Below are 20486 nucleotides of genomic sequence, written 5' to 3' on the forward strand. Positions count from 1 at the left end.
GACTGTGGACAACTGCTGATGGGTACTGAACATGTTAAGACAGTGTAGTGGAAATGGGAGAGGGAGGTCTGTATATTGGCATTTGGAGCATGCCTTGCTACAACATTGAGGGAGTTGTGGCTTCTTCCAAGTATGGAAGTCTGATCCAGCTAATGAGAAGTAAATTGAAGTTTTTATAGGTAAGCTGCATGCGTTCTCTGTTGAAATGGAGATGATAATACTTGATCATCAAATCTTATCTGAAAAGCAGCTGCAATTAGTGGGTAATAATCTGCCTGCTTTTAGCAATATTGCCCCTCCAGAGGCTGGAGCAGGGACTATCTTTTGAGACTCCAGCAATGCTCAGCTTGTGAGGAAATACACCATCATCATTACACAGGTATAACCAGCTGTGTGAATGCTCTTGTTTTGGACTGCTGAAGTAAGAGGCAGATGTGCTGGTGTAGCTGCAATGTTAAAAGCTTTACCTAAAACCCTTAGTTTCTCATTGCCCACCTCCTGACCCCTCACATGGCTTTGATATCAGTGTGCTTTAAAACATCATGATTGCTGTGAAGGGGAGATGGAGAGCCCTGGAAAAGACTGTCGATTATGCATTGGCTTGAGGGCAAAGGAGAAATGTCAATAGTACAGACTCTGAAATTAATTCTAGGGGAGGTAACACAAACGGGTATTTGACTCATAGACAATGTCTGGAAACACTTTTAACTCTAAATACCAGTGGTTGTATGTTCCTTGTTGCATTGAAGTGACGAGGGGATGAAAGTATGTTCTAGTGCATCAGAGGAATGGATTTCTGCATTTTCAGAGGCTGGGGCTATGCTTACAGGTATTGCTACCTTGCTGCTTTCAGAATTTGGGAATGTAAGGCTACAGATGCGGGATACATCTGCATTCCACATCAGATCAGTATCTATAGCAGTAATGATAAAGCTGGTACTGATTTGCTTATGGGGTCAACATTTAGTGCAGATCATGTCCTCTGATTATTTGATGTTTAATGCACTGTAAAGCTGGGGTGGGATGATGGCTACGGTGAGTTGAGAGCATTCTGCAGAATCCCCTGGGAAGGCTAAGTAAAACCTTCCCTCTGCATCCGCAGTTCTAGATACCCAGTGAGCCGTTAGTGGAGCTTTTTTAAGCCAGAAAGTGGTTTATTGCTGAACATTTCCAGCTTCAGAGTGTACCATAACAAGGTATTGAGTGCTGGAACAGTGTTGCTGCTCTTTGAATTATGGTACGGTTTTAACAACTATGTTCAGCAGTTTGTTATGAATGAAGTCCTAGAAAATGGAGCGTCTTTGCTCTCATTTTTCTCTCTTTACAAACTGTCAGCTATACAGTAATTGCTTGTCTCTCTCTCTTTTGTATGCTGCTTTGGCACTGCCTCAAGTTTGAATTTAGTGATTGGCATAAATGCCGTATTTTGGAGCTGGTTTGGGGGGGCTGCCTCGTTCTTTCTTTCTTTCTTTCTTTCTTTCTTTCTTTCTTTCTTTCTTTCTTTCTTAGCCATCTTACTGGAATTGCTTGAACTTGCTTCAATGACAGGATGAGCAAAACATTTGTTTAGATAGGCTGTTCTGTAATGTATAATGCCTTCTAAAATTGTTCATGGTAAAAGATGAAGGAAGGAAACAGCATGACCTTTTCAGTGAAGCTCCGTATATCCCATTTTCCTACGCCAGAAGTCAGCCCAGACAATGAGAGACTGAAAGCATTTGGGTTCTCTTTCAGAAAGGATCTTCCACTTTTTGTTGTTATGGGTAGGTGGTTGGTTTTGATGTGTCACAGACTGAGCAGATTTCACAGCTGGTTTTTAATCAGTGTCCATATTAGTACCTAGAGCTTGCTTTCTTTAACTACTGTCTGTAGCTAATTGTCAGATAGCAGATAGGTGGGTCATTCTGTATCATTTTCCTTTGGTTAGCACATTCTTCAGTAATACATAAAGTAAAAGCTTGCAATTAGCAATTGTGCTTAAAGTTTTAATGACTTCAGTGTTCCCTTCTTTTGAAGATGATTGTTTTAAGCGCTGCGTTTTGCTTAGGGTTAATGCAGCCATGCATTAAAAACAGACAGATAGGGTTCAGTCTTGTAATGATTGACTCTGTAATGTGGGTTGCCAGTCTAATCCTAACTTGTGCTGATACGTGCTTTTTAGCCAGCTGGCTGGAGCCCGGAAGGTGGGTTTAGTGCCTAGGGGAGCTAGGGGATTTGTGGGGTGAATCGTTCAGTGGGGTGTGTAAGAAACCTGGTTCTATCTCAAGCAGTAGAGAGCTGCTACATTTTCTCATCCTCTGCCCCTGGGTTTGTATTTTCCACCCTGCTCAGTTTATCTCTTTCTCTCATGTCTAAATCATGCTGGCTTTTTCCCTTGTGAGTGGTACTTCTCTGAGGCTTGTCCTACATTACATTTGGTGTTCTCTTATTTCTTCGGTGATAGTTTTTAGTTCATGTTTTGCACAGCATTCTGCAGATGCTGTCCCTTGAGTTTCGCATAGTGACTGCTGAAGCTGTGTCCAGCGGGGGTATTTCTTAGGGGGTTCTTGTCTGGTATCAGGGATCCTAAAAGCGTTTGGTTACCTCTTATGTAGCTAAAATGCCCTGAAACCAGAAAGCTTGCAGGTCTTGTGGCTTACATGTCCATTGCTAGCACTCAGTTTAGCTTTCCTTCACAAATATGTTATATATGTCATAGAGTGCTACGCAGACTTCTCTTATTAGTCTTTTGAAAAGGCATTATGGCAGTGATTTAAGATTGAATGGCTGAATGCTGCTTAAACAATCTGGATAGTCTATTTCAGCAATTGTTGAGCTACTTTTTCACTGCAAGAATAATTTCCTGTTTCTGTTTCCTATTTTTCAAACGAAGTTCCCATAATTTAGGGCACGTTTCTAAGCAGCTAAAATAATGAAGAGTTGGTGTATGTGAAGCAGTGTGTTAGTACAATTACTACTTTATCTGATGTAAGCTCTCCTTAAATCATCTACTGTGACTTGCAGAAATTCCTAAGAGGAAGCTTCTCTGTCTTTAACTTCCGCTGCCCATTATGTAATGCAACAGACTTCAGATACTCAAATGAAATATTAACTTGTGTATTCATCAAGTTGTCTTCTGTTTTCCATACAGCAGGCAAACAGAAGATTTAATAGTCGTATGGTGCTTGTGATTGCTGGCATTTGGGGCCAGTAGAAGTTTATGAAAGAAGGCAATCTGTGCTGTGAAGGCAGAGAGGGTGAGCTCACCCACTGCGCATGGCAGAAAGGAGTTGTCTGCAGGCGATGGAACAAGTGTGGATGACAGCTGCAGGTCGGGCAGTGTTTGTGTGCTGCTGCAGTCAGAAACTGCATTGGAGGATCAGTATCAGTTCTGTGAAGACAGAAGGTCAAAGACCAAGATGTGTCTAAAGCAGAAATGTACATGACTTGAAAATAAGGCAGCACAGGCATAAAAAACCAGGTATAGTTTATAGCTTTCTTGGTGATAAGGGAGAAGTGCTGATGCTAATGAAGCGTGAGAGTTCTGACCTTCTTTTTGTGGGGGAAGACATTGACCGTACTTTCCTAAAGAGAAGTTCAGTGCCTGTAACATCCTTGTGACTTCTCAGTAGGTATCTGCATTCTAAATAGTGGCTTGCTATTTTTGGACTTGAAAACACTGGATGCAGGTCACCTAGGTGATGCAGGATGCAAGAACCTCTGAGTTCTCGCAGTAGCTTGTTGAAATACGTCTGATTTCTTGCATATCTTCTTCTCTGTACTCTTATGAGAAGTACATTGGCAAGCTTTTTGTATACTGATGTAGCCTGTTACAATGTTAGATACTCATTGACAAAAAATGCATGTATCCACCTATCCCACATCCTATTTCAGACCGGATTTCTTCATCCTTGCCACTTCGAACTTCCCCAAAGTTGTGAGATTCGGCTCTTCCGCTGAGATGCAGATGGGATGCTTAGTGTTCGGTGTGTTAAAGCCTTAGGTTTTGCTCCAGAAGTTCAACCAGCAGCAGTAGTGATCGGATGCAGGACTTCTTGCTGCTCCATGCATTTTTTTCACAGGGGTGTGGGCTCCAATCCTTGGGGACCACTTTGCTTCCGCTGTATGGAGCTCTGGGAAGCTGTTCTTTTCCCATGCCTGGCTCCTTATTGGGGTAAAGGTCTGTGAATTCTACATAAATATTTACCATATCCCAGCCTAACCAGCTGAGAGCTGCTAATACTGTTACTGAACAAGAGGTTGCTTGCAGGGTGTGTGGTTTGTATATGGGCAAGAAGCAAAGCATTCCTTAATCAGTAGAGTGTAAGGGAGGGAATAGGGACCAGGATTGCGGTCACTTGAGGAGGAAGGATGGAACAAAGAGATTGGAAAATTCTGGAAAGTGAAACCTGAAATACGCAGGCTTCTAACTTGTGGTCTGGTAATTTGGAAGCACTGATTTGATTTAATTGCCTCATGTTTTCTTACGCTGCTTCTAAAAGGACAAATCAGGCTCCATAAGGAGCAGTTATCTACTGAGTTTTTTACCATCTTTCCTGTGCTCTTAGGAGAGATGTCACTTTCCACATCATTCACAAAGGAATCTCTTTTGTGTGTTTTCTTTCCTTATGCTCCTTTCCTTCCGTTGTCCAGGACTGTAGAAATCCCTGTACATTTAACACAGTGACAGGACAGTCCTGCTTCTATCTTTGCTACCTCTAATTGCTTCTCAAAACCTGGTTGCTTTTTTTGGTCAGAGATTTAGTATTATTATTATTTTCCTCCAGATTGTTTTCTTCTTACGTCCTGTGGCTGAGCGAGTACCAAGGGAAGGAAATCTGGGAAATCAGAGTAGGAAGCAAGATATAAGCTTCCATTCCTGGATCCCTCTTGTTTTTACACTGTTTCCTGGCAGCTGCATTGGGTTGTACTTGAAAGGAATGCATTGTGTTGCTTTTTCCCAAAAGCTGGAGAAAAAAATGTTAATAAAAATTACTACTTAAAAATTGGAAGTTTCATTATGTGCATAAGCAAAACCAAACCTGCCTCCAGAAGTCAAGTCTTACCTGACTGCTCTGTGATTTACCTATCACACTGGGTAAATAAACCTGTTAAAAATCAGTTATTTATGTACCCTTCCCCACCATAAGTGAGCAAGCTTTGTCTGGCACCTTTGTGGTATTTTGAGCCTGGACATAACAGGCTTCAAAAGGTGGCTGGTGCTTTAGCAAGCAGTGGTCTTTCAGCAGTTCAGTAGCTAAGGAAAGAAGCAAGCAGAACTGGCCCTGCTTACTTACACCGGAGCCTTCTCTCTGGCTTTTCTGCAGTGTGCAAGAAATCTTAGATCAAGAAACAAACAAATTCAACAGGTTCCAGAGTCCACTCTCATTGTACTTTTCCATAAGTGCTGTTGCTTAAATCCCTTTTCCTACTTGATGCTTTTCCCAACAGACTGAAATTTCATGTGGATTCTTCAGAGTGTTTTTGACTTTGTAATAATGCCGAGAAGGCTGCAGTGTCTATTTCTGGAGCTTTAAGAGTGTTTCATGGTACAAATGCATTTCTTTTTCCAAGTGGTGATGCCAGGAAGAGATTTTTTTGTTGAAGGGGATTGAAAATGTCCCTTGTGGAGTAAAAGCATAACACAGCCGTGAAGCCTATTCCTCTTGCTGCCCTCCATTTCTTCACTGACCTCAGAGGTTTCAAATGAAGTATTTTACATGCAAATTGCAAGGGAGTATTTTGAGTTTCACAGGGTTATAATAAGTAATCCTCTACAATGTTGTATATGCTTGCTCTTATGAGTAGAGAGCAACTTAGATATCATAAATTGATGGTGTTTCCCTCCACGAGGGCAATATGCAGTGTTACTGAAGGGTAAACTGAGGCACGCAGCCAGGGAGCATGGATTTCTGTGGAGGGCAGCAGATCTGGGTCCGACCATCCCTTCCAAGCATTGCTTGTTGGAGTGTGTTATTTGGACTGCTGAAGTTGGTAAACTTGCTCTGTGCAATGAAGGAAATGGGAAACAACAGTGCTTTAAGTAAAATGTCGTTCAGTAAAGTAAGGATATTGGCCTGCTCATCATCGTATTATCACATTATACACTGTGTATCACTTCACAGAGGAGCATTAGGGCGAAGCATGAGGAAATACTTGGTTTTAAAATGTGATCCAGGTTTAAAAATATCTCTGTTTTGACACCCTCTTTATGCCTTAGCACTGGCTGCTCAGTGCACGTGATTCTCACTCGGGCATGAATAAACTGGGTATGAAGCTCTGCTCTGGGATTTGCAACGACTTTTCCCTTGCTTCCTTAACTCTTTGTGATTCCATGTTGGCTTAAGGAAAGTACTGGTCTTATTTCTTGTTTTCCTCCTGTCCTTTGGGTCATATACGAGGACTCTGAAAGGAAGGGCTGGGTTGGCCTGTGAGTATCTGAGTAGCTGGCTATGTGCTGGGCTTTACTGCTTTCCTCTGGTTACCATTTTCTTTTTGGGAGCTGACATTTTCTGATTTGTGAAATTCCTAGAAAATGAGGAGCTGGGCAAACGTTTCAAAATACAGACCAATGAAATGCAGCTTCCCACTATTGAGAAAATGATAATGCATGCCACTGGAAAAGATAGACGCATGGAAAATGCAAGCTCTAGCTGGGAAATTATTGCATGCTTAGAACCAGGGAGCGGAGAGATGTAGGGGTAGGAGTTGATTTCTTTGGCTTCCTGTCTGCTGTGTAATTGTAGCCTTGATGCAGTTGTGGCTTGGAGATTATATTTGGTACCAGCATGCATTGGACTGGGCAGCACAGAAGCTGTGGTGAGTGTAAGTCTAAAATATTTAGTCATGAGAACTAAGGAAATGCAAAAGAAAGTAGCTGTTAATACATTAAGTGGTTTGCTGCAGTTTTATCTTTAATAGGCCCCATGTTTTGGGGAAAAAAGTGTAATTTTATGGAAAATGGTGATTGAAATCATCAAAACTTACATTGGCAAAGGCTAAAATAGAGATCTTGCTTGCTGTCTCCTCCTGCTGTATGTGGAGGCTGGGATGCTTGTTAATGGAGAGCCAGGCATCCCAGTGCCTGGGGCATGGTTAGAGCCCTGGGAAGATTTACATTAATCAAACACAAACAGACAGTGTAGCGTGAAGAAATTTCTATCCCGCTAGCACTGCTCACCAGCTTAATTAGGTTATTGGGGCAGAAAAAGAAAACAGCCCCTTCACCCTCCAATCCTTCTTCCCCAGGGCTTGACCAGTCACACAAGCTGGAAGAGCAGTAAGCTCATTGCCCCCCTGTTTTGACCTCCCACTTTCTTTCCCCGGCTGACAGAAAGAGGCATGCTTTCATTCTCACCCTCTTTCCTGCCCTCTTCTCTTCTCAGACAATACAGAGGCTCTGTTTCTCTGAGCCTCTGTGCTTTTCAGGTGCCGCGGTGCTCGGGTGTTTTCAGGATGCCTGAAAACAGAATACATGATGTGGCAGAGTGGAACAGGCTGGAAGTGGATTGAAGGAGAAAATCTCTCTGCCCTGTGCCTTGCCTTTGTTGCTGTGTCTTGTGTGATGCAATTTCTTTGATCTGATTTAATAACATGCACGCACATACGTATATGTATATAGACATCTACATACATATAATACATACAGAATGTAGATATCTGTGTATTGTGTGTGCACAAATACATACATAGGTATATATTGTTCTGTCTCTCAGGAGAGTTGGAAATGCTAGATTTTAAAATCCTAGCCCTCCTCTGCTTGCTTGTTGTATGCAGTCTCCCATATATGCATATGTGGGATGTACACGGATGCTGTTATCCTTGCGTCCATTAGCAGCGCAGCTTTGGGCCACAGCTGATGGTGGTTGGGAGGAGGTGGGAGAAAAGAGGTGGAGTTTCTTCCCTTCCCTCAAGTGGTCAGTGAAACAATCAGGCAGATGCCTCTCAAGGACATCGGATAAGCATGGAAAAGAGAAAGCTTCCAAGAGGGGTAGCTTGAACTCCTTGGAGAGGACTTGGTCTCAGTGTACTCCCCCTGGAAATGGGCCTTTGGCATCTCCCTGTTCAGATGACTTTGTCTTGTGAAACAGGTAATATCTGCCTTTGTTCCTGTTCTGTGATATATAAATATGCTGAAAGATCAGAAAATAGCTTCCTTTAATGCAGAGAAGAGAAAAGGGTTTTTTCCTTCACTATGTGTTGGTAAAAGGGTGTGTGTGTGTTATTGTTTTTTTTGCTTTTATTTTAATAGCTGCTGTGTGAACCTTTGTTACTCTTCTGTATTTTCATTGTAAAAATGGCCAATTAAATGTGCTTGCTGCAGAAATCTGTGCCTTGGTATTTCAGCTCAAGAACAAAGGTTTTGACAGCTAGGAAAGATGCCTCAGATGTAGCTGCTGGCAGCACTACCTTCTTTCCATTTCCCAATGCTGAATTGCATACCAGCATGTTAGCAGAGCCTTCTCACCAGCTTTTGCAGCCTAAATGAATGTGATTTTCGATGAGCTGATATTTTTATGTGTGTTGATGTTAAATTACCCATTAGTGTTCAAGAAACCATCTTGGAGTGTTTTCAATGGGTTTTTTTCTTCCTGAATATCAGTTTTCATTGATCAAATCTCCTCCTTCCCTCCCTCCTCCCCTCACCTTTTATTCTAAAGTGCTCTGAAGATTTAACCAAATTGCATCAATAGAGGATAGTCATAATGATGGTCTGCACAGTACTCTTGGTACAGAATTGAGACAGCGTAAATCCAGGGATAGCCATGGAGAGACTTCTGTATTTGCAGTAGTTTCTGCTAATGTTGGGTATGAGGATTAGATGTAGAAGGGCTGCGAGATGCTGGTTGCTGCTGGGGAATTTGGGTTTTGCATATACACACAGATGTAGAAAGTATGTATGTAAAAAGCCTTTTTTTGAGTGGATGTGCTATAAAGTGGACAGTTGCTCATTCTGCAGCGCTGTAGATGGCTCTCACATGAAGAGGTAACTGTGTAAGATACCGAGTGACGAGTTACTGCAAGCTCTGCTCTCACCAAAGTCAGTGAGAGTTGGCAGTTCTCAGCATTGTGCCTGTATGAGGAGGAGGGACCAAGAACCGCTCGAAGTGAAGCAGGTGGGGAATCAAACCTGGTATTGATGTTTCTCATAGCTTGGTTATCTCTATACTGCAGCCACATGTCTTGAGGAATTCTGATGCCATTGCCTTATAGCAGCTGGTAGGTTTCCTGAGCAAATGTGGGTTTCTTGCTTTGTATTTTTTAGTTTAAGAGATGCAAGAGGAAAATACAAACATATTCAGAAGCCTATTAATAGCAATGCATTTGACTCACATGCTGTTCTCAGGATCTTGAGCCATTTTACAAGGACCATGGCTTTGCTACTGGCTTTTTTCTCTTCCATTTTCTAGTGGAAGAAAGAGGGCCTAGATCTGCTGTGAAATCCTAATCCTGTGTTCTGCTCCAGTCCTTTGCAGTTGGTCTTGCTGGATTTATCCTGTAATTTAGATGAAGGGGGGAGATGAAATGTGAAGGAGCAAAGCATGCCACGAATGCCTGTGTAGATTTTTTCACTTCTCATGCAATGTATGCTATGTGCATCTTTTGTCTTGTGCTTTCTAGGCGAGACCTACATTTCAGGGGAGAAAGAATAGGTTTGCATATCACAGGAGACTTTATTTCTCTTAGACCATATAAATAACTAAGACAGCTTTAACTTTAGCACCAAGTGTTGCTAATCTCTTTGTCATTCAGTTTACATCACATATTTCCCTTTTTGTAAACTTTGACAAACTCAGATGCATGGTTGAGAAACTTTCCATGGTTCCTTTTATAACATGAGTCAGTGCTGGGATAGAAACCCTCTTGGGAGATGTTGAAGCAAATAAGGTGAAATAGTCAATTAGCTGCATATTTTTTGGTCTTAAATAGCTTAGATTTCTGTTGCCTTTGGTGTTTCCATCTACACAAGTACAACTTCACCAGCAGAATTAGCTAGATTGGAAGCTGTGCAGGATTAAGAGCTAATAATACACTATACAGGTTAAGCAACAATGTGGTAATGATTTCTTGGTCCTCTCTCAGCTTTTCCCTTTAAAATCGTGTACTCAGTTTTTCCCTGGTGTAAATTAGGCCACTGGGAGCACTTTGCCTTTGGGTAGTTTAAGACATATTAGCTGTAAATTAGTTTATTGCAGCTGGCAAATATTTAGAAGCTTTGCAGAGGTCACAAGGGTGAATGTTGTCTGCACATCCCATGCAGAATGGGTGGTGTGTGACCAAAGGTTCACGGCTGGGTGGGAGAAGGAAAGGCAGGGCTGAAAATGCCTTTTGGGTGAGTGCCTGCTTAGCTTTGGACTGATAAATTCCTAGTTCTGATGGGCAGGCAGGTCCTGGGTTTGAAGTGTTGGCAATGGGGTTTCTAGATGAGCGAATATGACCCTTAAAACAAGAGAAGTGAAGGGACAACGCAGCCTTCTTGGCTCTTTGAAACACACATTGGAGGAATAGTAAATACAACTTAATGTGGGTGCTTTCTGCACCCCAGCTACGTGTATTAGCTACAAGCTGTAGAGGTGCGGTGCTCCTGTGCCAGGCAGCTGTACTCCTTGCTCACCAGAAATGTGAACTCTGGGCCAAATATTCAGATGTGGCTCTGAACCTTGTACATATATTTGCAAAGCTTAAAGCTGCATAATTGGAGTTAGTGTGAGGGTGTTTGGAAAGCTACATTTCCAGTTGTGTTACGTGCACCGTGTTTTTTCCCCTCCCTTTCTAATTGCTGTCTTTTGCTGGTTTTAAGAACTGTTTCCCCACTAGTCTCCTTGCTGGTTCATAACAACCACAAGCGAGGTATGGCATTAATAAGGAACTAGGCTGGGTGCCTAATGACATGCAAACACTGCTTGACACGCTGGGGCGACACGAGTGATCTCCAGGCCCTTGTGCATGCGTCGGGTGAAAGCAGATGCTGTGGCCCTCGATGGCTTTAGGTTGGGGTAGGAAAACCAGATTCTCCTTTGTCTCTTGCTTTGATTTTGGTGCCTCTAACTCGAAAGCTGTTCCAGACGCCCGTGTAGGAGGAGTGGTGGTGGGGAGGCGGGAGTAGGGCTGCTTCCATTGAGCCAGTTCTGTATTGCAGTTATTGGCAAGCAAAGCAAACATTTCATTTCCCCGTAATTAGCTCCGGTTTAGGGAGGCAGGTTCAGTTGGGCTGCCGCACCCTGTCTGCGCAAGGAGCCTCCTTGCTTTAGTTGATTCCTTCCTAGAGGAGCAGGCTGGGGGCAGAGGGAGTCAAAATGAGTTTCAGAAGGGAGAACTGAATTGGAGCACATGTGTTCTGTGCTTCCCTCCTCCCCCTGCCATGAACAGCTGAAGCTGAGGTTGCCAAGATGATGTGAAAATGTGGAGAAAAGGGCTGTTTCAGAGCTCCCTTAGTATGGCCAAACTGGGGATATTTCAGCTTTTTGTGTTTGCTGTGCTTGGGAATATTTATCTATTGCCTACTTAAATAAGTGGGACAATTGGGTTATAACTTTGCAATCACACAGCTTCACCTGTCTCCTGTACCTGCTCAATTCTGCTGAGTGGCTCATGCAATAGAAGCTTGCAGCAAATGAACAAACTGGACATTTCTCTTCTGCACACGTTACAGTTTTGCTGCAATTTTTGTTATTATAACAGTTTCTGCAGGGTTTTTTCAGTCTTTCTGGTATTTAATTAATTTCATCCTTTTCCATTTCAAACATGTCGGTTTCTCTTTGCTATAGGTAGAAATGGACAGATTTAGTGACTTGCAACCAGTTGTGTGTGGAAAGTAGCAGGAAATCACCTATGGTTTGACAACCTCTGTTCTTAGCTGGCTTTCTGAACAGAGTTTATTCCTGCTCTGAACTCCATTCTGTGGGCAAACAGCATCCCTGTTGCTTAAATCTTGCATTTAGGCTGAACGTCATAGCAGCGTTAGGGAAACGAGCAACTTGGTTTATTTATGTTCTCTTCCACTGTCCCCCCTCCCCAGTTTTAGTTTGCTTCTTCCCCGTTGCAGAGATACTAAACAATAGGTGTCCTTGTCTTAAAAGGCTGTAACTTCAGGCCCTGTAGATGGAAAGCTGATGGGTCTGAGCCTTGGAAGTCAGTCAGGAGTGGAAGAACAGTACTGGCTGCTGAAGCTGTCTCTGTCCCCTCCCCTTTGTAGAGTTTCTGCGGGGACTAAAAGTTCTTGCAGGGTCCTGGCTTCAGCAGCAGAGCAGCACAAAGGCCACATTGAGAATAGCTGCTGGGGAAGCCCTCCTTCCTTGCCTGCCCTGTAAATGCAGTTCTTTCTCCATGAAAAGCCCTGACATCAGCTCTTGGAAAAATCCAAGTGCTTGTGTCATGGAAAATAGCTGAGGCACTTGCTTGGGCTGGGACTGAATGACTGAACTGTGGATGAAACTTCTCGAGAGATGCTTTTCTTCTACCCTTTCCAGACATTGCTGTTCATAGAGAAATAGAAACCCTTCCCATCTGGAAGTGTTACAGCCAAACGATGCTAAGGAAAGAACTGCAGTTGGCTGTAGTATTCAAAGTACCCTGCTTGCCGTTTTTCTTCATTGATTTTCATTTCATCTGTTTAACAGACCCTGTTGCAAGCTCCTTTTATTGCTGGTCATATCTACCTGTGAAGGAGAGTTTTCCACAGAGAGCGATGTTCATTTGGATACTACCTGTATCATCAGGAAATTCCATGTACCGCTTGTTTGGAGGCAAAATCTCTGTGTTCTTGTAATCTGTTTTGTGAAGAAGACTTCTCTTTTCTTGCTCCCTTCTCATGTCATCGCCTTCTCCTCATCCCTCTCAATGAATCCCTCACCTGGAATAGCTTTCCAGTTAACTGCAAGAATGAAAGATACACCTATATTTATATAGTTATATATATATTATGCTCAAAGAGGAAACATGCCTGTGATGGAAAGGTGTTCTCACTAGCACCAGTGGTGTGGTCTTTCCCTGGGAAAGTACCTTCCTCTTGCAGTCCTGACCTTGTCTGCTTAGAGACCATCAGGAACCTGCTAGATTTCCAGACTTGGGAAAAGGCCTAATAGTTTTTCCCTTGACTTTTATCAAATTGATCTTAACCTGGTTTGCACTAAGTGCTAAACTCAGCACTGTTGGTTGCTATAGCACTGGTCCCTCACATTGATCATTATATTGATCCATTGGGAAGTGTGTTGACAGCCTGTATTGACTACTCTGCATTTTCTAACCTAAAAGGAGGATTGAATGGCATATTCTAGTCATGGATAGAAACACTGGTGGGCCAGCAAAGCAGTGCAACATTGACCGAGTTGGAGGTATTTATTAGGGTAAATCCAGCCCTGGAGTCACTGTGGATGTTTAGAAGGTGGAGAACTGCATGGAGTTGACACAGAAGGTGTTAGCTGTGTGGGCTCTCCAGTCACTTCCTTAAGCTTCCTGTGTGCCATCTCAGAAGGCAGTGACTAGGCCTGTTCTCAAGGCTGTCAGTAATGTAAGGCTAATAATGCCACGAAGGATTGTTCCGTGAGTCATTGCGTCAGCTGTGGTTGCTGCCTCGGCCTCCTACAAAAATAACATGGCAACTTTTATTGCCTAGCTCGGTTTCGCCTCCCTGTGCACTTGCTGTGAGCTCCTAGGATCTGTCCGTAGGCTCTGACAGCTCTGCTTGCGTCTCATCTTCAGCCTCGCTGTTCCTCCACACCTCACCCTGCAGTCTGTTGCCATCGCTATGCAGTGGGGATCTCTTGAGGAAGAAAACCCTGTGGCTTGCCGAGCTTATGGACTTTGATAGGAGGAAAAGATGACATTGCATAAAACTGCTCTGTAAGTGGGTTAATGCTAAGGTAAATAGCCTTGATGTGTTGAATCAGTGCTGTCCACAGAATAGCTGATGTGCTTCCAGCTGCAGTTTGTGGGCAGTACAGCCAAATGGCAGGCTTCTGTCTGCGTTTTTTCTTGGTTGCTAATAGTTGCCCACTTGCTGCATCTGTGTTTCTCTCTATCCGCCTGTCATGTGCTATCTCATCAGTTCCTTTTGCTCACCCACTGTCCTATACAGAACGTGTCTGCCCCTTTTTGTTGTGACGGAACACTGCCTTTAGCTCTATATTAAGGTCACGTTGGTACTGCTTTTGTTCAGGTCATGTCAGCACTCTCCCATAATACCTTTCTCAGGGCTTTTAAGCCCTGCAAAAAACTGCTCTGGTGGATATGTGCATCTGCAAACTGGGAAACCAGACCTTTTGTTTCCTTTCTTCCCTTCTCTTTTAAGATGGAATTCTGGGAATTATCTGCAGAATGGCATTTAAGGCATCCATGCTTGCTGTGCTTTCAAGGCACTTAGTTAAACCTGCTAGGTTTAGACATAGAGACAGAAAATGTAGCCTTTTTCCTGACGACTGTCAGTGCAGGGTGTTGAAAATGAAGCTGAATAGGTACTGAAGGAGTTCTGAGCACAAGATGCAATAGAAATAGCCATGAAATGTAACTGTCACCCAAGACCAGACTTCAGTTCTTCGAGTTACAGGATCTGATTGTGTGTGTATGAGCAAGAGGAGAGTACAATCCGGCTCAGCCTTCCACAAGTGTGGCTGCAAGTTACACAACTTGCTTTTTCACCATAATCCATGGAGGCGGTGCTGGCAAAAGGCTACTCATTGACTAATTTACTTGGTGGAAACCTCCTGAAGCAGGATGATGTCATTGTAGGTAGACATAGTTTGGGGTTCTTGTTGGGGGGGGCAGATCAGGCTTTGACTTAACCTTTGGTTTTCCTCTTGTCTTTCTAAGTGTGTGCAAAAGAGGAGTGAGTGAACCCTGGTGTTTTGATGTTTCTCATGTCTCCTGTGTTTGGGGTGGTTGGCTGGGTTTGCTGCTTTCCTTTCAGATGTAGGATTCTGAGAAAGGGTTTGCCTGTAACAAGCAACGTCTTACTTAAATGAAGCTAATAAAGCAATGAAGAAGCTTCTATTGCAACTGTTCATCTCCTAATTAAAGATTAGTTCTGTCAAGCAAGCAGTTTTTGGCTGTTGTCTTTTGTATGCGTTTCACAATGTTTCTTACTCATCTCGGCACAAGTTGGAGTAATTTATACTTGCATGGTGCAAACACACACAGGCTTCATTTCAGGCATGTGAGTAGTGCTGCTGAAGTAAATGGGACTAAAGTTAGGCACATGAATAAGTATTTCCAAGGTTGGGGCCCTCCTCTGAATCTAAATATTTTTGTCTTTGATCAGTTTTTGAGATAGCAGCTACTTGAATTCTGGTAATATTTTAGTATGGGAGGACAAAAACCCAACATGGTTATCTGAACGCTGTGCTATTTATGGTCAGATATATTTTCAACCTCCTGGGCTAGAATGGAATGCTTTGTACTGTTGGAAGCTGGGAATCCTTCCTCGCTCTGCTGTGTTTTGACACATTAGGTCTTAAACCTATCTTTTTCAGTCTTGGCTGCAGGCACTGGTCCCGTCCTGAATGGTGCATGCATGTGTGAGCTAACTTGGAGAGGTATGACTTGGAATCCATGCTGTTAGTAGTTGTAGGTGTATTTCTCTCCCTTGGCTTTACACTAAATGGGTTTCCCTAATGCAGCGTGACTAACAAGGCATACTTGCAGTAATTTGATGCGTTGAAATGACTTAAATTATTTGACCCAGTATTTTAAAAACAAAATGTGACTTGGCTTTTAATTGGTGCTGGTGTTTGGGAGAGTGGAACAACTCGTTTGGAAATGTGCTGATGTTCATCACTTATCAGACAAAATGTCTACAGGGTTTTATCGTATAGCCCCAACTTGCCAGCTAGATTTGGAAGTAAGTCTCCAGCTGTTAACCGCACCCTGCTGCGCCTTCAGCTTGCACCGTGTTTACAACAGTAGGTGAAATAGGTTCTGCATGTTCTATGTAGTGCCAACTGCTACAACACGGGGGATTTTCAGTGCTACTTCCAAACTTAATGCAGTTTCAAAGCAAAGACTGAAATGCAAATAGTTCCTGGGTGAACTCATGGGAGCTTGTCTGTGCTCTTTGACTGTGCTCCATCCACTCTTGTTCTGCTTTCTGCTGTCGTGTAGGAGTGATTCAGTGTTTGGGAGCTGAAGAACGTCTTCAGCAAATTAAGAAGTGCTGGGTACTCTTCAGGTAGGAGACTGGAAAACGAGAAGGAACTTCTGTAGAGTGCTCCCTGCTGTCCCACTAACCAAGGATGTTACATCGCAGGTGTAGTCTTAGCTCAGCTGACTCTTCCATCTTTATCATTCCTGTGATTTCATAACTCGGTGGCCTGGAATGAGTTCAGGTCTGGGAGGAGAGTTTTTCGGGGGGATCTGGGGAGCTTCATCTCCAGCCAGCTGGCTGAAGCCCATCCCTTCCCACAGCATTGGCTTCATGGAATACTGCTGACCTGAAGCACGTGGAGCTCCCTCAGCCTCTGAACAACACTCTGCGTGTGCCCGAGAGGCTTTGCTGCAGTGGTGACCTGCTGCCTGCCCCACTTCCCTGCTGCGTCCCTCCCTGCTTCACAGAAGAAAGGAACACAGGAAGCTGGAGGGTGGCCAAGGGGCTCCAGAGCTTCCGGGAGTCATTCCCGGCGTGCTGTGCTCCACAGCAGTGGGACAAGGGCTTGGAGGGGATGGAGCACTGTGCTTCTGACACCCGGGGCTGCACTGGGGTGTCCCTTTGCTGGTTCTCAGCATCACTGCAGTGGGGATGCTTCAGTGCTGGCTGTGTGGGCTGAGGTGCTGTGAGCACAGTTACAGCCTCAGACTGGAAAGCTGAGGGGGGGTTGGCTCCCACACAGTGGGACTTCTATGGTCAACGTTAATGTCAAAGCACAGAAAAACCTCATGTTTGATATAATAAACTTCAGGGTTTTCTTCTAACTAATTGTCAGTAGTCTGCCTATTACAAGTAGAAGGATTTTATACAACTGTCTAGACATCTAAAATAGAACATTTGCACTTCATCCTTGAACAATAGCTCCAAAAATGGTACACCAGTGAACCGACCTGATTTTATTCATCAATGGTTTCTTTTGCTGCAGGAGCATAAGCTTGGAGTTCTGGGTGCCTGATAAGAAACACTATGGAATGAAGGTTTTCACTTAAATGCTTCATTAAAACATTTGTTAGTATTGGTAAGACTCTGTGCAGCTCAGAAGTTCAAGTGCATTAGATAAAAATAGGGGTATAATTAATCGTAAGCACCTTTTCCTGCCTCAGTACGGGGACAATAGATTGTCTTTCCTGGATCCCTTCTTCTCCTTGTTTGCTTTCCAATGAAACACTTGATTACTACTGCATCTGTTCACTGTACAATGTTCAGATGGGGTTAGGTTGGCCTGAGATGACTTGTTTACTTTGCTTTGGGATTCCTGGTGTCTGTCGTGCATAAAGTAGTGTTTTACTGGCCAAACTTTGTAAATGGGAGGGCTGAATGCTAAAAGGATCTGGCTTTGCAGGTAGAGCAGAGGCCTGAATTTGAATCAGAGTGGATTTCCCAGGCTTCTAGGATTAAAATAGTGCTTTTTATGGGGAGGAGCAAAGAGGACTTCTAGTTCTTGTAGGGTCTGTATGTAATCTTTGCCTTCAATTTACTAACCTCTATACTTTAGTGTTCTTTAGCTTTACCCACAGGTTGCTAAGGCTTATGTAATCAAAGGCCCTATTTATCCCCTTAATTTTGAAGCTGTTATTGAACATCAGCTGAATTTGGTGCTGTTATCTGAAAGATGGCAAGTGCCTTGATGTGTGTAATTATTTTCACTAATAGACAACATTTTAATTTCACTTGCCTAATGTGTCACCAGATGTTCGTGTCAGAGCTGCCGTATTAGTGCATGTTTGCATAGGGGATTGGCATGTGTGAGCTGGCCAGCGTTTTGGGTGTACACGCGTTTCATGGACTACCCATTATTCAAAGTAAGGGATTAAGTTGAGTACTTCTGCTGTGTATCCAGTTATGTTTTTCAGGTAATGGGAAGGGACTTACTGTAGCTTTAAGACTGTGCTATTTCTGACTGTGCCACTCTCTATCTAGTTATCGAGGAAAAAGGAGTAGGTGAATAGGTGAACAAGGTGCTCCTCCTTTGGAGAAAGGAGCTTGAAACATGAGGTGTGCATTTTGGGCAGTCATCTTGGTGGTGCTCGAGGAATCTCCTGTTGTAATGCTCTGAAATGCGCTTGGAGAATGGGTTGGTTCTGCGTGTTGGACCAGTTGTAGGACAGGGTCATTGCTTAAGCTCAGTTGAGTACCGAGGTGGTGTGTGTGGGACTGTCCTGCACTGATGTTGTGTCGTTCTAACAGACTTAACATGGGGCTGTTGGTTTTTACCAAATTAAGTCTGCTTAAACCAAGCTAAATTAAAAAATAAAAAGTATTGGATTTTAGATTTCTTTTTGCTTTATTTTTTTTCTCTGCCTTCCTCTAACCCTCACCGCATTGCTTCTTGGAGAACCTGTATAAATAGGAGAAACTGAATGCAGCAAGGATAACTAGAATGTGTATAATGGGAGATTATTAGCTATAATAACTTTAGATGTCTTCATTTAGAACAAAACCGGCTTAAATTATCTATCCTTTTACACAGCTCTAAATACTTGCATTGCTTTCCATCCGAAGGATCTAAAAACATTGAACAAAGAGGACTGGAGCTAAACTTCTTAAGAGTTTTGGGAAAAAAGAGCTAGTTCTGCTTTAGGAAAGCAGGAAATGGTGCCTTAAGCTGGATGGCATGCACCTTGCTCTGTCATTTTTATATGGGAATTCAAGGGAAATAAAATCCTGGTTTCAATAGTCTCACATCTTTTGCTTATTTAAACGCATATATGCTTCCTTCTCCCTTTAACTGGATTTGTGTTACCTGTGTTATCTCTATGTCCTAGTAATAATATTTGGAATACTTAATATAATTTCAACTCAACTTTATTGTGCTGGTCTCAAAAGTGACAAATTCATAGCTTCATGAAAACAATAAGATCTTGTTAGGAGGAGATGTCATCTTAGCTCCTTTGTGTATAGCACAGAACCCACATAGGAGGGAGACAACCGGAATGTCTCAGCTGTAGGAGAATTTTCACTTAGACTTTGGGCCTTCAGTAGGTACCAGGTACTCACTCCATCAGCAGGACAAAGAAGCTATGTTAACTTTTAGTGTATGGAGCTAGTTGTAATGGGAGGAAGGTGACCCATGAGCCGCACTTATGTACAAAGTGCAAGCAAGCTACTAGATGCTGAATGTGAGCTCACAGATTTCTGTTCTTAGTTCTGTTTGAAGCCTTAAGCATACTGATAATAATTCTTTGCCCAATTGAATCAGTTGTAAATGGACTAATAATGAGCTGAGGTAGAAGAACAAAAAGAGGCTTGTTCTCTTGTGAAGGTATTACAGAAGTCTAGTATAACTGTTTGTATATTTAAGCATTAGTGTTGATATCAAACATAATCCTGTGGAACAAAAGAAGGTCACTAAACTTCTGTTCTTTTCTTTCTTTTCAGGTTTCCTCTCAAAAAACCTACAAGGTGAGTTACTGACATTTGACTTTATCTGTATTGCAAGTTATGATGCAGCATTTCTGAAGGAGGAATGCTTTTAAAAGAAAAAGAAAACCTAAAATGCACACAGATAGCAGTACCCATTACGTATGTAGGAAATTAATATCCAGATTGGGACAGGGTGCCAAAAATATACTTGGTGGTGCACTTAAAGTACATGGCATAGGGTTACCACTTGCATTTCTGTTATGTACACTGGCAGCTTGTCTTACCTGAGATTTGAGATGGTCAGAGAAAATGACACTGTTCCTGAACGATGCACCAGTGCTTCCTTTGAGGGGGTATTCTAAATGTTTAATTTCTGCATCCAGAACTCATTGAGGTTTGATGGGGGAGGAGGTGGAGTGAAGATTTCAGGAGGTTTTCCAGTTTTATGGAGCTTGCATTTATTTTGCTTTGGAAATAAAACACGGCCTGGTGTTGAATAGGAAAGAGAATGCGCTTACTATTACTAATGTGGGAGGTTAATGACAGTGTTACCTGGATGCGCTCCCAAGGATGGTGAGGGGATCATTTTTCCACCTTGAATTCAGTCTGGGAATAAATATTTTAAGCGAACTTAATGCATGTCTTTCCATCTGAATTCCTCGTTAGCAAACAGAGCTAGATGAGGTTCTTTCCAAGCTCCTCACCAGTTAGGCAGTGCTTCTGTGGTCCGGTAGTCAGCATCCTCTGCTTTGGTTTGACACAGACACGGCAGCATTCTGAACAGAGAGTCTCCAGCTGACAAGAAGCAGAAGGTCGAACGCTGCAGTAGTACACACGACTTTGATCCCACAGGTAAAGTCCTAAAACTTCACAGGGGAAAACCTGAGCTTCAGTTGGAAAATGAATGGGGATCATGTCAACAAATGTGGTTTTCCGAGTTGCGTTGTTCTGCAATTGCAAAGCCTTTTTTGAAGCAGGGGGGCATTGAAATGCATATGGGCTTGCT

The 20486-nt window shown here is 43.0% G+C and overlaps 1 protein-coding gene across 3 annotated transcripts in view; it reads left to right on the forward strand.

Moving 5' to 3' along the window:
* ARHGEF12 (Rho guanine nucleotide exchange factor 12) overlaps positions 1-20486 on the forward strand; it is a 69783-nt gene that overhangs the window by 11437 nt on the left and 37860 nt on the right. For 2 of the 3 annotated variants that reach the window (XM_031043303.2, XM_031043304.2), the window contains exons 2-3: positions 19496-19519; positions 20244-20332. In XM_031043303.2, coding sequence (XP_030899163.2) covers positions 19496-19519; positions 20244-20332 — 113 coding nt within the window. Of the gene's footprint in view, positions 1-13528; positions 13822-19495; positions 19520-20243; positions 20333-20486 lie in introns of those variants that run through there. The other variant, XM_013127354.3, reaches the window with a different exon arrangement.

The sequence above is a fragment of the Melopsittacus undulatus genome, chromosome 15 (genome assembly GCF_012275295.1).
Source record: "Melopsittacus undulatus isolate bMelUnd1 chromosome 15, bMelUnd1.mat.Z, whole genome shotgun sequence".
Classification (NCBI taxonomy): Eukaryota; Metazoa; Chordata; class Aves; order Psittaciformes; family Psittaculidae; genus Melopsittacus; species Melopsittacus undulatus.